Source organism: Lampris incognitus, chromosome 4 (genome assembly GCF_029633865.1).
Source record: "Lampris incognitus isolate fLamInc1 chromosome 4, fLamInc1.hap2, whole genome shotgun sequence".
Taxonomy (NCBI): domain Eukaryota; kingdom Metazoa; phylum Chordata; class Actinopteri; order Lampriformes; family Lampridae; genus Lampris; species Lampris incognitus.
In genome coordinates, this window is record NC_079214.1 from 67,644,944 (window position 1) to 67,662,080 (window position 17,137).

The window sequence follows — 17,137 nt, forward strand, 5'->3', positions numbered from 1 at the left end:
GTTAGGACACCGCACCTGAACCCACACATCTAGTTTATATTGTAGGTCATCACACCCCACCTGATCCTACACATCTAGTTTATATTGTAGGTCATCACACCCCACCTGATCCTACACATCTAGTTTATATTGTAGGTCATCACACCCCACCTGAGCCCACACATCTAGTTTATATTGTAGGTCATCACACCCCACCTGATCCTACACATCTAGTTTATATTGTAGGTCATCACACCCCACCTGAACCTAAACATCTAGTTTATATTGTAGGTCATCACACCCCACCTGAACCTACACATCTAGTTTATATTGTAGGTCATCACACTGCACCTGAACCTACACATCTAGTTTATATTGTAGGTCATCACACCCCACCTGAACCTACACATCTAGTTTATATTGTAGGTCATCAGGCCCCACCTGATCCTACACATCTAGTTTATATTGTAGGTCATCAGGCCCCATCTGAACCCACACATCTAGTTTATATTGTAGGTCATCAGGCCCCACTTGATCCTACACATCTAGTTTATATTGTAGGTCATCAGGCCCCATCTGAACCCACACATCTAGTTTATATTGTAGGTCATCAGGCCGCACCTGATCCTACACATCTAGTTTATATTGTAGGTCATCACACCCCACCTGAACCCACACATCTACTTTATATCGTAGGTCATCAGGCCCCACCTGAACCTACACATCTAGTTTATATTGTAGGTCATCACACCCCACCTGAACCCACACATCTAGTTTATATTGTAGGTCATTACTCCCCACCTGAACCTACACATCTAGTTTATATCGTAGGTCATCAGGCCCGACCTGAACCCACACATCTAGTTTATGTTGTAGGTCATCACACCCCACCTGAACCCACACATTTAGTTTATATTGTAGGTCATCACACCCCACCTGAACCCACACATCTAGTTTATATCGTAGGTCATCAGGCCGCACCTGATCCTACACATCTAGTTTATATTGTAGGTCATCACACCCCACCTGAACCCACACATCTAGTTTATATTGTAGGTCATCACACCCCACCTGAACCTACACATCTAGTTTATATTGTAGGTCATCACACCCCACCTGAACCCACACATCTAGTTTATATTGTAGGTCATCACACCCCACCTGAACCCACACATCTACTTTATATCGTAGGTCATCACACCCCACCTGAACCCACACATCTACTTTATATCGTAGGTCATCACACCCCACCTGAACCTACACATCTAGTTTATATTGTAGGTCATCACACCCCACCTGAACCCACACATCTAGTTTATATTGTAGGTCATCACACCCCACCTGATCCTACACATCTAGTTTATATTGTAGGTCATCACACCCCACCTGAACCCACACATCTAGATTATATCGTAGGTCATCACACCCCACCTGAACCCACACATCTAGTTTATATTGTAGGTCATCACACCCCACCTGATCCTACACATCTAGTTTATATTGTAGATCATCACACCCCACCTGAACCCACACATCTAGTTTATATCGTAGGTCATCACACCCCACCTGAACCCACACATCTAGTTTATATTGTAGGTCATCACACCCCACCTGATCCTACACATCTAGTTTATATTGTAGGTCATCACACCCCACCTGAACCCACACATCTAGTTTATATTGTAGGTCATCACACCCCACCTGAACCCACACATCTACTTTATATCGTAGGTCATCACACCCCACCTGAACCCACACATCTACTTTATATCGTAGGTCATCACACCCCACCTGAACCTACACATCTAGTTTATATTGTAGGTCATCACACCCCACCTGAACCCACACATCTAGTTTATATTGTAGGTCATCACACCCCACCTGATCCTACACATCTAGTTTATATTGTAGGTCATCACACCCCACCTGAACCCACACATCTAGATTATATCGTAGGTCATCACACCCCACCTGAACCCACACATCTAGTTTATATTGTAGGTCATCACACCCCACCTGATCCTACACATCTAGTTTATATTGTAGATCATCACACCCCACCTGAACCCACACATCTAGTTTATATCGTAGGTCATCACACCCCACCTGAACCCACACATCTAGTTTATATTGTAGGTCATCACACCCCACCTGATCCTACACATCTAGTTTATATTGTAGGTCATCACACCCCACCTGAACCCACACATCTAGTTTATATTGTAGGTCATCAGGCCACACCTGATCCTACACATCTAGTTTATATTGTAGGTCATGACACCCCACCTGAACCCACACATCTACTTTATATCGTAGGTCATCAGGCCCCACCTGAACCTAAACATCTAGTTTATATTGTAGGTCATCACACCCCACCTGAACCCACACATCTAGTTTATATTGTAGGTCATTACTCCCCACCTGAACCTACACATCTAGTTTATATCGTAGGTCATCAGGCCCGACCTGAACCCACACATCTAGTTTATATTGTAGGTCATCACAACCCACCTGAACCCACACATCTAGTTTATATTGTAGGTCATCACACCCCACCTGAACCTACACATCTAGTTTATATCGTAGGTCATCAGGCCGCACCTGATCCTACACATCTAGTTTATATTGTAGGTCATCACACCCCACCTGAACCCACACATCTAGTTTATATTGTAGGGCATCACACCCCACCTGAACCTACACATCTAGTTTATATTGTAGGTCATCAGACCCCACCTGAACCTACACATCTAGTTTACATTGTAGGTCATCACACCCCACCTGATCCTACACATCTAGTTTATATTGTAGGTCATCACACCCCACCTGAACCTACACATCTAGTTTACATTGTAGGTCATCACACCCCACCTGAACCTACACATCTAGTTTATATTGTAGGTCATCACAACCCCCATGAACCTACACATCTAGTTTATATCGTAGGTCATCAGGCCGCACCTGATCCTACACATCTAGTTTATATTGTAGGTCATCACACCCCACCTGAACCTACACATCTAGTTTATATTGTAGGTCATCACAACCCCCATGAACCTACACATCTAGTTTATATCGTAGGTCGTCAGGCCGCACCTGAACCTACACATCTAGTTTATATCGTAGGTCATCACACCCCACCTGAACCTACACATCTAGTTTATATTGTAGGTCATCACACCCCACCTGAGCCCACATATCTAGTTTATATTGTAGGTCATCACACCCCACCTGAGCCCACATATCTAGTTTATATCGTAGGTCATCACACTTTACCTGAACCTACACATCTAGTTTATATTGTAGGTCATCACACCCCACCTGAACCTACACATCTAGTTTATATTGTAGGTCATCACAACCCCCATGAACCTACACATCTAGTTTATATCGTAGGTCATCAGGCCGCACCTGATCCTACACATCTAGTTTATATTGTAGGTCATCACACCCCACCTGAACCTACACATCTAGTTTATATTGTAGGTCATCACAACCCCCATGAACCTACACATCTAGTTTATATCGTAGGTCATCAGGCCGCACCTGAACCTACACATCTAGTTTATATCGTAGGTCATCACACCCCACCTGAGCCCACATATCTAGTTTATATCGTAGGTCATCACACTTTACCTGAACCTACACATCTAGTTTATATTGTAGGTCATCACACCCCACCTGAACCTACACATCTAGTTTATATTGTAGGTCATCACACCGCACCTGAACCCACACATCTAGTTTATATTGTAGGTCATCACACCGCACCTGAACCCACACATCTAGTTTATATCGTAGGTCATCAGGCCGCACCTGATCCTACACATCTAGTTTATATTGTAGGTCATCACACCCCACCTGAGCCCACATATCTAGTTTATATCGTAGGTCATCACACCCCACCTGAGCCCACATATCTAGTTTATATCGTAGGTCATCACACCTTACCTGAACCTACACATCTAGTTTATATTGTAGGTCATCAGGCCGCACCTGAACCCCCACACATCTAGTTTATATTGTAGGTCATCACACCCAACCTGAACCCACACATCTAGTTTATATCGTAGGTCATCACACCCCACCTGAACCTACACATCTAGTTTATATGGTAGGTCATCACACCCCACCTGATCCTACACATCTAGTTTATATTGTAGGTCATCACACCCCACCTGAACCCACACATCTAGTTTATATTGTAGGTCATCACACCCCACCTGATCCTACACATCTAGTTTATATTGTAGGTCATCATGCCCCACCTGAACCTACACATCTAGTTTATATTGTAGGTCATCACACCCCACCTGAACCCACACATCTAGTTTATATCGTAGGTCATCATGCCCCACCTGATCCTACACATCTAGTTTATATCGTAGGTCATCATGCCCCACCTGAACCCACACATCTAGTTTATATCGTAGGTCATCAGGCCGCACCTGATCCTACACATCTAGTTTATATTGTAGGTCATCACACCCCACCTGAACCTACACATCTAGTTTATATTGTAGGTCATCACACCCCACCTGAACCTACACGTCTAGTTTATATTGTAGGTCATCACACCCCACCTGAACCCACACATCTAGTTTATATTGTAGGTCATCACGCCCCACCTGAACCCACACATCTAGTTTATATTGTAGGTCATCACACCCCACCTGAACCCACACATCTAGTTTATATTGTAGGTCATCACGCCCCACCCGAACCTACACAAAATCCAAACACAAGAGGTGCAAGCATTTACCAAACACATCAACTCAGTCGACAAGAACATTAAGTTCACAAGGGAAGACGTAAAGAACAACAGTTTGCCCTTCTTGGACTGTGACGTCCACATTGGGGAAGACAGGAGCCTCCACATTGGGGTTTACAGGAAACCTACACACACAGACCAATATCTACTTTTCGACTCACACCACCCTCTGGAACACAAACTGAGCGTCATCAGAACTCTGCAACACAGAGCTGACAATGTGCCCAGCAGCACTCAGGCCCAACGAGAAGAACACAAACACCTGAGAATAACATAGTCATCCCGTGTGTTTCTGGGGTCTCTGAGAAACTCAGGAGAATTTTCAACAAACACCGCATCCCGGTATACTTCAAACCCAGCAACACACTCCGACAAAGTCTGGTTCATCCCAAAGACCGTGTACCACACACCCGGAAAAGCAATCTGGTGTATGCTGTACAATGCAGTGAGGATTGTACTGCCCTATACATAGGAGAAACCAAACAACCACTACACAAACGGATGGCCCAACACAGAAGGCCAAACTCCTCAGGACAAGACTCAGCAGTCTGTCTACACCTAAAGGAGAAGACACACTCCTTCCAGGACAGCAACATACACATTGTGGACAGGGAAGATAGATGGTTTGAAAGAGGGGTGAAGGAAGCCATCTATGAGAAACTGGAAAAACCGTCCCTCAACAGAGGAGGAGGTCTGCGACACCACTTATCTCCCATTTACAATGCCGTCCTTTCATCTCTACCCAGGAGACTCAAGAAGCCTCGCCTCCAAGAACAACAGTCGCTCACTAATGGCTCCAACCACTCTCATGACCACTGAATGGAGCACTAATGAAGTCGAAACTAACACCCCCAACCACCGTCGCTGCTTAACATCGGATCACAAAGAACCATGGACATCTATATCTCTGACAACGACTCCTAGAGGATAAATACTGAGTCTCATCAGCAGCCAGTCAGACTAGCTTGGTCTAGTCAGAAAGGCACGAACTGAGGAAGCCTCTTGGATGAGAGGCGGAACGTCTCCACGGATACTATATACCAAGTCCAGTTGCACTTGATTCATCCTTTGAACATTTCAGACATGTTGTAGCGTCAACACACTGGAGACCATCAAGATGTTTTTCCGGACCTCTGGCGCCCTCTAGTGGATTTGTTGCGCAACATAAAAAAACAAGGCCAGCGTCATCACCTCCGCCTTTCTGGTAGACACTTTTCTCGGGGTTGCTTTTGAATATTCAGCATTTAACATTTAATACCTGACACGGCGCCGTCTGGCCCCGCCCCCTGAAGTAGACCTCTGTAGAGCCCGGGCGCAGTGCCCCAGGATGGACTGGTCTACGGAGCCCGGGAGGTGACACGGACACCGTTTCTTTTTATACAGCGCGCGTGCGCGTTATAACGTGTGCACGCGCCTTAGTAGGTCGCACGCGCGCTGTATAAACTTTCTTGTCCGTTTCTTCCGGGGTGGAGGGAAAGCCAGGTCCCGCTGAACATCGGTGTGGTGGACTTGTGAGTGTAGCGTGTTGGTGTGTCGTTGGACTTGCACGGCTGCTGGTGTCGGTCTTTACTGGAGGTCTGGTTCCACTGGACTCCACAGCTTACTGGGACTTGACTCGGACTCATTAAACCTCGGTCTTGGATTAAAGACCCCCTTAAAGACTTGGTTTGGATTTGGTCTCGCCTTTGGGTGGGGTTGGGGGTGGGTGGGTGGGGGCGGTCTTGATTACAAGTTCAATGGTCAAGTAAAATTAAAATGAAGAAGTACCCATAAGAAACTTTACCATAGTAAATTATAGTGCATACCATGGTATACCATAGCAGTACCATCGTATTACCATAGTACTACTATGGTAAAATTACCATGGTAAACTTGTACCACCGCACATACCACACAATTTTATATTCCATAGTACTGTCAAAGATACCTTGGTATAGATATACCGTGGTAGTTATACCACAGTAGAACTACGGTACAATTGCCATGGTATTTGTACCACCGCACATACCATACAATGTACTATAGTATATACCATAGTACTATCAAAGATACCTTGGTAGATATACCGTGGTAGTTATACCACAGTAGTACTACGGTACAATTGCCATGGTAAATTTGTACCACCGCACATACCATACAATTTACTATAGTATATACCATAGTACTATCAAAGATACCTTGGTAGATATACCATGGTAGTTATACCACAGTAGTACTACGGTACAATTGCCATGGTATTTGTACCACCGCACATACCATACAATGTACTATAGTATATACCATAGTACTATCAAAGATACCTTGGTAGATATACCATGGTAGTTATACCACAGTAGTACTACGGTACAATTGCCATGGTATTTGTACCACCGCACATACCATACAATGTACTATAGTATATACCATAGTACTATCAAAGATACCTTGGTAGATATACCATGGTAGTTATACCACAGTAGTACTACTGATGTGATGTGATGTGATGTGATGTGATGTGATGTGATGTGATGTGATGTGATGAGATGAGTAGAATAACGACTGTACGGACTTAGAAAAAGCGGACAAGACTTTTTCCACATGTAGTCACGTTGATGGGGTTTTGAATTCGGATGACAGACTGTGAGTGAATTGTGATGCATTTGATTTTTGTTGTTGTAAAAACACAAGTGAGTGTTGATCCACGGTGTCCCTGTGGGTGAACCGTCAGACAGCCTGAACATAATTTACCAGAGACAGAAGGAAGGAAGGAGCAGAAGGAAGGAGCAGGTTTCTCTGCATCAAGTTTATTTGCAAAACAAAACCGAAGGGTCGTGGTGAGTTTACAGGAACTAATGCAGCGAGCCAACACAAGTTCTTCCAGTTTACATGGGACTAATAGAAATTACTTGAAGGTTAATAGGATGGTTTTTATATATACTGTACATAAACTCAAAAGTAGAGGACATTTTATACATTATAAAAACAACAGCTTCACCGAAACGTTAAAAATGTATATAAACGTATTCCAAACAAAGTAAAAACAAATGTCGCCCGAAAGGGGAACCCACCCCTCAGAAGCACGAGCTTCTTCTCCCCTTCTGCCACCTCTCACCCGCTCTGATCCGAGTTGGGTTTGTTTCTCTAGGAAATTCTTTCCAACTCCATCTAATTTTTTACGTTTTTGTTGTTGGAAATTGGGTGATGGTATCACCACAGCGTTCCCTTGTGTACAAGGAAAGCGTGGAATAAACCTCAGTCTGATCAGAAGAACCCTTCATGGACATTTTTTTTTAAAAAAATTCTTACAAAATTTTTTAAAAATTTTCCTTAAAAAAATTACTTTTTTTCCCCTTAAAAGACAAATTTAAACTGAACGCGAACGTTCCGGAAAACCAGAAATCCAAATCGATGCGGCCTTCAGTAGCTCATTATTTCCATTGCTCGTCGAACATGGTGACAACTTCAAATAAAAAATACAGACAATAAAGAAAAACGTACCTTCTGAAAATATAAGGAGGGACCAGCTTGACAACAAAGACTGGCGGGGTTGGTTTTGGATTCCAATTCAGAAAAGCTATAAAACTAAAGTAAAGTAAAGTTATATACAGTGCACAAGAAATAACTCATCAGCTCAGCAGACTCGGGGGGGTCATGTAAAGACACGTGTGGATGGATTCTCCAGTCTTGGAGCCGGTTCAGATTCTGTCTCTCGTGGAGGTAAAACAACATTTCTGCTTCAACTGAAACGAAACCCGAACTACAGGAGAGCTTAAGGAACAGAACAGAGTACTATAATAGAGTACTATAAGTATAATAGGGTACTATAAGTATACTAGAGCAGTGTTTCTCAACCGGAGGTCCGCGGACCCCTAGTGGTCCGTGGTGTAATTGCAAGGGGTCCGTGAAAATAAAATCTCTTTAAAAAAAAAATCCTATGACATTTATAGAAATAGGATTATTTTACTCAAATGTGACTGAGACCTTTATCTACCTAAACTATAAAGGGTAACAGGACTGTTTTCTCTAATTACATCTGTTTCACAAGTGTAATTTAGTGTATTTTAATAAGAGATCTCGCATAAAGTTACTGCATAAAAATGCTGTTTTGTTACATATATCTGAAAGTTACTGAATACATATTCTGTTTTGTTACATATATCTGAAAGTTACTGAATACATATTCTGTTTTGTTACATATATCTGAAAGTTACTGAATACATATTCTGTTTTGTTACATATATCTGAAAGTTACTGCATAAGAATTCTGTTTTGTTAACTATATCTAAGTTACAACTGAAAGCTCTTATTTGTGCCCCAAAGAGTGAATAAATGCTATAATGCAATTTAAAATGCAGTTTCTACTGTTTCTATCAAATTGCAACCCCCCTCCCCCAAGATCAGGTGGAGGGGTCCTCAGGGTAGATCAAAAATACGCAGGGGGTCCAGGACCCCAAAAAGATTGAGAACCACTGGACTAGAGTACTATGAGTAGAATAGAGTAGAATACTCTACTTAATGTGAACCCTTTTCTGACCCCGATACCCCCCCCCCCCGAGTCCATCTCGCCTCGTGCTCCTCACGTTGTCGGTTCGTTTTACCGGGCTTTTCTTACGACCGGTCTTGAGAACCTGATTTGCCTCCGAACCGCTCCGGGATACGAAACGCCAAAACAAAAACTCCGAGGTGCTCCAGGGACACGACGCGGTAAAAAACGAAAAAGGAAAACCAAACTGGAAGTGCCTAAAGAAATACAACAAAAGAAGCATACACGTTTTTTACATTTGGACAAAATATTTCACCCGACACAGGGGGAAAACGCTTCACTTCCATTTTCTCTTTCACGTCTCTCGCTCCGCCTGCAGGTGGGCGGTGTGGCTGTGCTCGGCACCACGGAGCGTCAGTACTTCGGTACCTTGGTGTAGTCTTCTGTATGTACACTTTTACACAGGCAGATGGACAGAATCATTCCCAGCAGCTGAGAGGGAGATAGAGAGGCTAGTTAAACACTTTCCACACTTTTATCTTTTGGATCCCCCCCCTCCTTTTCTCCCCAATTGCACTTAGCCAATTACCCCACTCTTCCGACCTGTCCCGGTTGCTGCTCCACCCCCTGTGCCGATCCGGGGAGGGCTGCACCCAGATGTGGGCCACTTCAGGCAGTGATACGGCACTGCTGGCCTTCTTCTGGCCCTGACAAAATGGATGTGAGCCAGAAGTGGCCCACATGTATAACAGCAAATATGGCCCAAATATGACCCAAATCACATGTGGGCCTTTTTTGGCAAAGATGCGGTGCTCTGGACAACATGTGATCTGGATGTGGCCCTGAAGTGGCCCGTGTGGTAAATGGTGAATATGGCCCAAATATCACAACACAAATATGGTCACCTTTGGCAAATATGTGGCACATGTGACATTGCTATGGCTTGGTTCTGGTCCAGATCTGGCAAACAGGAGCGGACCGCCCAAGTGCCATCATTCCACACAGTATGTGGGCCGGATGAAGTGTCGGGTGTGGGACGGGTCCGGGCCACAGCAGTTTTGCTATCTGGGAATGCCTCCTTCGATACATGTGGAGTCGCCAGCCGCTTGTTTTCACCTGACAGGGAGGAGTTTCACCAGGGGGCTGTAGCACATGAGAGGATCACGCTATTCACCCCCCAGTTCCCCCTCCCCCGTGAACAGGCTCCCCGACCGACCAGAGGAGGCGCTAGTGCAGCGACCAGGACACATACCCACATCCGGCTTCCCACCCGCAGACATGGCCAATTGTGTCTGTAGGGACGCCCGACCAAGCCGGAGGTAACATGGGGATTTGAACCGGCGATCCCCGTGTTGGTAGGTAATGGAATAGACCGCTACGCCACCCGGACGCCCCCATTTTCCACACTTTTTAACCACTGATTCATCAACACAGTGAAAGATATTCACATACCATGCAAACACATGCAATTCATACAAATCTGTCTTGAAGATGTGAGACTTGTAGATGTGAGACTTGTAGATGTGAGACTTGGAAGATGTGAGACTTGTAGATGTGAGACTTGTAGATGTGAGACTTGAAGATGTGAGACTTGAAGATGTGAGACATGTAGATGTGAGACTTGTAGATGTGAGACTAGAAGATGTGAGACTTGTAGATGTGAGACTTGAAGATGTGAGACTTGTAGATGTGAGACTTGAAGATGTGAGACTTTTAGATGTGAGACTTGGAAGATGTGAGACTTGTAGATGTGAGACTTGTAGATGTGAGACTTTTAGATGTGAGACTTGGAAGATGTGAGACTTGTAGATGTGAGACTTGTAGATGTGAGACTTGAAGATGTGAGACTTGTAGATGTGAGACTTGTAGATGTGAGACTTGTAGATGTGAGACTTGCTCCAGCGCTGACTACCGTTAAACCAGCCCAGCCTGAGAACCTTCTGTTCTGCTCCACCTTCTGTTTGACTACTTCAAAATGAAGCTCGACTCCTACACTTGACTTTGTGTTGTTCTACAGTGTCCTTTGGATGCCTGTTCGTGCTGTTTTATGCATCGTGTAACACACTTTGAATTGCCTTTGCACACCAGATGTGTTCGACAAATAAAGCCGCCTTGCCTCGAGTGTGAGTGACCAGGCGTTAATGAATGACAGGGCTTCTGTTACCTCAATCACAGCCACACCGAGGCAGATGCCCAGAATCCCCCCCAGGTTGGTGAGGAGCCAGCCCTCCACACTGGCCGAACAACCCTGACATGTACAAGAGACAAAAAAACAGTTAGGTTTAACCTCATCCACACATGCCGCCTAACCTGTGAACCGTCCCTCAATTGTGCATGTTGGGGTTATGTGTGAAGGAGAGTCGGGGGGGATAAGCCGTAACAGCTGTATCAGCAAACGGTCAAGTCAAGACCGAGTAACATTTATGGAAACGCTACCAAACGATGATAGTTTGAACGAAAGCCGTCAGATTGCTGTAGTTTTGTCCCCAATTGTACTTGGCCAATTACCCCACTCTTCTGAGCCGTCCCGGTCGCTGCTCCACCCCCTCTGCTGATTCGGGGAGGGCTGCAGACTACCACATGCCTCCTCCCATACATGTGGAGTCACCAGCCGCTTCCTTTCACCTGACAGTGAGGAGTTTCACCAAGGGGACATAGCACATGGGAGGATCACGCTATTCCCCCAGTACCCCCTCCCCCGGACAGGTACCCCGACCGACCAGAGGAGGCGCTAGCGCAGCGACCAGGACACATACCCACATCCGGCTTCCCACCCGCAGACAAGGCCACTTGTGTCTGTAGGGACGCCCAACCAAGCCGGAGATAACATGGGGATTCGAAGTGCTGATCCCCGTGTTGGTAGGCAATGGACTACACCGCTTCGCTACCCGGACACCCATCAGATTTCTGTATTAAGGGGATCTGGGTGGCATAGCAGTCTATTCTATTGCTACCAACACGGGGATCGCCGGTTCGAATCCCTATGTTACCTCCGGCTTGGTTGGCCGTCCCTACAGACACAATTGGCCGTGTTTGTGGATGGGAAGCCGGATGTGGGTATGTGTCCTGGTCACTGCACTAGCGCCTCCTCTGGTCGGTCGGGGTACCTGTCCGGGGTGGGGGGGACTGGGGGAATAGCGTGATCCTCCCACGCGCTACGTCCCCCTGGTGAAACTCCTCACTGTCAGGTGAAAAGAAGCGGCTGGTGACTCCACATGTATGGGAGGAGACATGTGGTAGTCTGCAGCCCTCCCTGGATCGGCAGAGGGGGTGGAGCAGCGACCTGGATGGCTCAGAAGAGTGGGGTAATTGGCCAAGTACAATTAGGAGAAAAAGGGGGGGTTGCTGTATCAAGACACTGTCACAGGAACAAGTGAACCAATCTGCATCTGTGACCTGAGACATTTGTCTGATGCAAGACATTTATTTGTAAACCAGGAAAAGCAAAGAGCATATCTACAATTCTGGAAAATGGACCAAACGAGAAATAAGAGCGTTTCTTTCAGTTTGTGCAGCGGATGAGATCAGAAGTCAGGTATACGGAAGCTTGAGAGTGCCAAAATAGTAAATACATCTTTAAAACGACGCTAGTTAGAGATGCTGCACTTCATAATATTAGAGTCATCGCACTCGAGTGGGGAACAATGCAGAAGACACTGCCGTAAATCTCAAAGGCAGGAGCTGCACGTGTGAATGGATAAAAACCACCAAACCCATTCTCTAACAATGTGACGGGATTTATGTTTGAAAGCAGCTTTTGTTCATCATTCTGAGATAGATTTGTCAATGACACCAAATGTGGGAGACCAGAACCTGGGCGTTAAGGAAGTCCCTCCTTACCATGTCATACACGGGCCAATCAGGGGTCTGCGCCTCACAGAAGCCACTGTCGGAGAAGTTGCCTGTGGCCATGGAGATGTTCTGACAGGAGCAGGGGAACAGCAGCTGGGAGCTGTTGACGATCACCATGTTGCTGTTCCAGTCCAGTCTCCCAGTCCACCCACAGCACTCCATCTTCAAGAGAGGGAGAGAGGTCATTCATTCGTTCATTCATTCGTTGGTTCATTCAGTCTTTATACCGGCTTAATCCAGTTCAGGGTTGCAGGAGTTTGGAGTCTGTCCTAGCATGCAGTGTGCAGAAGGCAAGGAGACACGCTGGACAGCTCACCAGTCCATCACAGGACGGTGGAAGGAAACTCAAGATGAACACGGGGAGAACATGTGAACTCCACGCAGAAGAACTGGAATCAAACCCACAACCCTCTTGCAATGAAGCAACAATGAAAAATACTACCTGTTCAATAATCTGTACTCTCACCATTTTGTTAAAGGGATCCAAAGGAGTTGAATCAAGTGCAACCGGACTTGGTATATATCCGTGAAGACGTTTCGCCTCTCATCCAAGAGGCTTCCTCAGTTCGTGCCTTTCTGACTAGACCAAGCTAGTCTGACTGGCTGCTGATGAGACTCAGATATTTATCCTCTTTGGAGTCGTTATCAGAGCTATCGATGTCCATGGCTCTTTTGTGTTCCGATGTAACATGGGAACACAATATATAACCAAGGACACATATATAATAACCAAGTCCAGTCGCACTTGATTCAATTCCTTTGGATAACTAAGACCTGGATGAATGAGAACATTCACAGACCTCTTTGTTAAAGGGACATTTCTCCGCTCATAATGTGCACATCCAGGAGGTACTGATAGTCTATTAAAACTTGAACTGCTTTGGTGTAACTCATCTCCAGAGAAAACGGGTCTTTTCCTGTTCAGACAGCCTGTCTCGCAGTTGCATGAATCAGCAAGCACTGCACAAGGATGCAGCCATCCTGACAAGGCACTACAGCCATACTGCTTCTAATATGCCCGCACACTCTCTCTCTCTCTCTCTCCTGTAGTCTCTACACTTTTCAAGATGTGATCTCAGGTCTGTGCTTTCCACCTACTGTGCGCTGGATGAAGTCCCAGGCCTGTTCGGTGGTCGTGTTCTTGCCAGGGTAGTTGTCCAGGACTATGGTTACAATATTGGACATCTCCTGATTTACCTGAGAAACAAAACAGAACAACGTCAGTCCTCTGATGGAAAAATAAAACGAAGGAGTAAGAAACATGCGCAGTGTGCCCATCCTCTAGCAAACAGACTCAACACAAATGTATAAAATGGCTTGAGACAAATGATGAGGATGATGAGGACGATGATGATGATGGTACCACTCAGGTGCTCCTGAACACAGTGATATTTAAAGCAGCGGAGAACTTCTAACCATCACAGTAAACTAGCCATGTTTTACTACTTCCCTCTGTTGGCAACACCGCAGACCAGATGAGCAGGCAGGGGGGGGCCAGACCTTCTTGGTTATGGGCCACATACAGAAAAACATGACTACAGGAAGCTCAGCAAGGAGGCAAATGAGGCTGTTTTTGATGGCAAGGCTCACACCGTGCACCCTCGGCTCATCGGCTGCTTTTCCTTTCCAGAGAAAGGAAAAGCAGCTGCCCTTGGGTGGCCAATCAGGTTTAAGGGAGTGCGGTGATATCAATCCGGAATCTTCTCAGATCTCGGACGATGATGGCCGTATGCCGTTCATGTCGATTGCTGGATTGATTTGTCTATGAGTGTTCGTATGTTCCAAACTCCAAAATATATGAGTTTCTGTTTCTGACCGCATCCATCTGGATGCGGTGGTCCAGACAGGAGGTATGAGGCGGACTATGTCTAGAGCACCTTTTCTAGCCCCCTCTCCAACCGGGGTGAGCAGAGCAGATCCTAAATAGGGCTGCTCAGTCATGGGTGCAGCAGTCGAGAAGTCCCTCTGCCTCAGTCATGATACACCCACTGCCTGTGTGTAAGGTTGTGGCTAGGGGCCGCCAGGCTTCACTGTCCTGCTCCCATCACCTTTTTCTGATCGCCAAAGGGCTTTGACCCCAGATGTTTATGGGTTGATCCTTGCGGGAGGACGCCTGCGTGTGACAGCTTTTTATGTGGAGAGGCGGATGTGCCTGCAGCCACCACACAGGCCTTGGAAGGGGGGTGGCCAGAGTCCAATGGCATGGAGAACCAAGATGATTGGGGACCGCCCTCTGGTGCAGCCTTCATCCGCCTTCACTGGCATTTTGGCCCGAAGACATCTTCCACCAGTTCTGCCGTTGAGGTCTTTTTTGGATCGCACTTTGTCTGGAACCTCCCCCTTGACCTGCTCGCTACCCTATCCTTAGCTACTGGGATCATTAATACATGCAAGCTTCTCCGCCACGGCAAGATGGTGATCCAGGAGAAAAAAAAGGATAAAAGATAAATAACTACATGACGACTGATGTGTTCACATTAGGCACGTCAGTATCTTTAATTTAAATTAATGCTAGAAGTCTCATTCAAAAAGTATTGCAAAATAAAAACTGGCTGCAAAATAAGAACAAGAGAAAAGATCAAGAAAGGGTCAAGGCAGTATCCAACATTCCTCTATCAAGGCTGGATAAACGGATCGGGCATACCGGGTGAGTGCCCCGGGGCCCTGGACCACGAGGGGCCCCAAAAGGTCAGGGGTGTTGTGTTCGCGTATAGTAGGAATCCCCAATCATACCCTACAAGGGACATTTGGTCCAACCCTGTGTCGCGACGCAGGGCCCAAACTAGTCTCTATTGATATGGGGGCCCCAAGCTACAGTCTCTACTGATGCAGGGCCCCAAGCTACAAAGTCTCTATTGATGTGGGGCCCCGAGCTACAGTCCAAGTCCAATAGCGAAGCCAAGAAGGCTTCGCAATATGTTTGTGATGCTGTGCGCTGCTATTCTCATCTCTTTGTTTTGTGATTCAAAATTGTGTTGTACTTTGTAGTCGCCATCCGAATCCCATGCAGGTTGGCATGGCGTCGACTACCATGTTGGCTGTTTGCATTAGTTTTACATTTAACAATATTTAGTCTTGTTTGCGTAGCCTATCTGACGGGACGGCGAGGGGGGGGGCAATGGACGTACGTGCCCCGGGGCCCCCTGGTGGGTTACTCCGGCCATGTCCTCTACAACTCTCAGGGAATACAGTTCATGGCCCAAGTGTCCACCTTCGTGATTATGACACAGTGTGTAAACCAGACTGTTTACTGTTCGTTCGATGTTGTTTTATTAAATCTGACTGATTAGCTTGACTAAGTAATTGGGGTTGTCAGCACATCAAATACTGTATCATACATTTACTCTCCCTCTGTGCCAGTGTACCAAGTGTATGTCATGGTGGCTGCGAGGTTGTTATTCTACTGGCCTCCCAGTTTACTTCTGTTTGTTATTTTTGGCAGTCCTGGTCTTCCATAGTTGAGCCAGTCAACCTATTGCCTCTCTCATTGTCTGTCTTTTCTGTTTTAATTTGAAGTTCACCCGTCTTGTCGTGTCAGTTCCTGCCCCTGGTTTTGCTCTCAGTCGTCCCCGTGTTTCCCACACCTGTTCCCCATTCCCCCAGTAGCTCCCCGGCTCAAATCCTCCCCTGGTTTTCCTGTCCCCCTGCCAGATGGTCTTGTCTTGTGTGTACAGCCAAGCTCTCTCTAGCGTTAGTGCTTCCTGTTACTGTGTTTTTAGTCTTTAGCTTGTTCCTGGACTTTGTTTCTCTGCCCGCCCTCGCTGGATCTGACTGATGCCTGTTTGGACTAACTTCCCCGGTAATTTGAACTTGTGCTATGAACCCGTTTTGCCTGTCTGCCTCCCCTTGACCATTAAACAGAATGTTCCGTAACCGTCCTGTCTGCGAGTCGTGTATTTGGGTTCTCTTCGCCAGTTTCCTTGGGAAACGTGACGGTGTAGGGCTGATGCTTTGTCTCGCAGCGTCTCCAAACATGGCCTTTCATCACCACAACAGAGTCCCTGCGAGCCAAGCAAACACACCTCCCCTTGACTTGTGTCAAAAAGTACGCATTTTCCAAATCTGTCTGAAAT

The 17,137-nt window shown here is 46.1% G+C and overlaps 1 protein-coding gene across 1 annotated transcript in view; it reads right to left on the bottom strand.

The window, feature by feature from the left end:
• Window positions 1-7,519: 7,519 nt before the first annotated feature.
• Window positions 7,520-17,137, bottom strand: part of LOC130111477 (CD82 antigen-like) — a 61,255-nt gene continuing 51,637 nt past the window's right edge. Inside the window, exons 6-9 of the mRNA XM_056278684.1 lie at window positions 14,163-14,261; window positions 13,053-13,226; window positions 11,377-11,460; window positions 7,520-9,704 (exon numbers count right to left, since the gene is read on the bottom strand). Of these exons, the coding sequence (XP_056134659.1) occupies window positions 9,627-9,704; window positions 11,377-11,460; window positions 13,053-13,226; window positions 14,163-14,261 (435 nt within the window). The 3' untranslated portion in view covers window positions 7,520-9,626. The remainder of the gene's footprint in view (window positions 9,705-11,376; window positions 11,461-13,052; window positions 13,227-14,162; window positions 14,262-17,137) is intronic.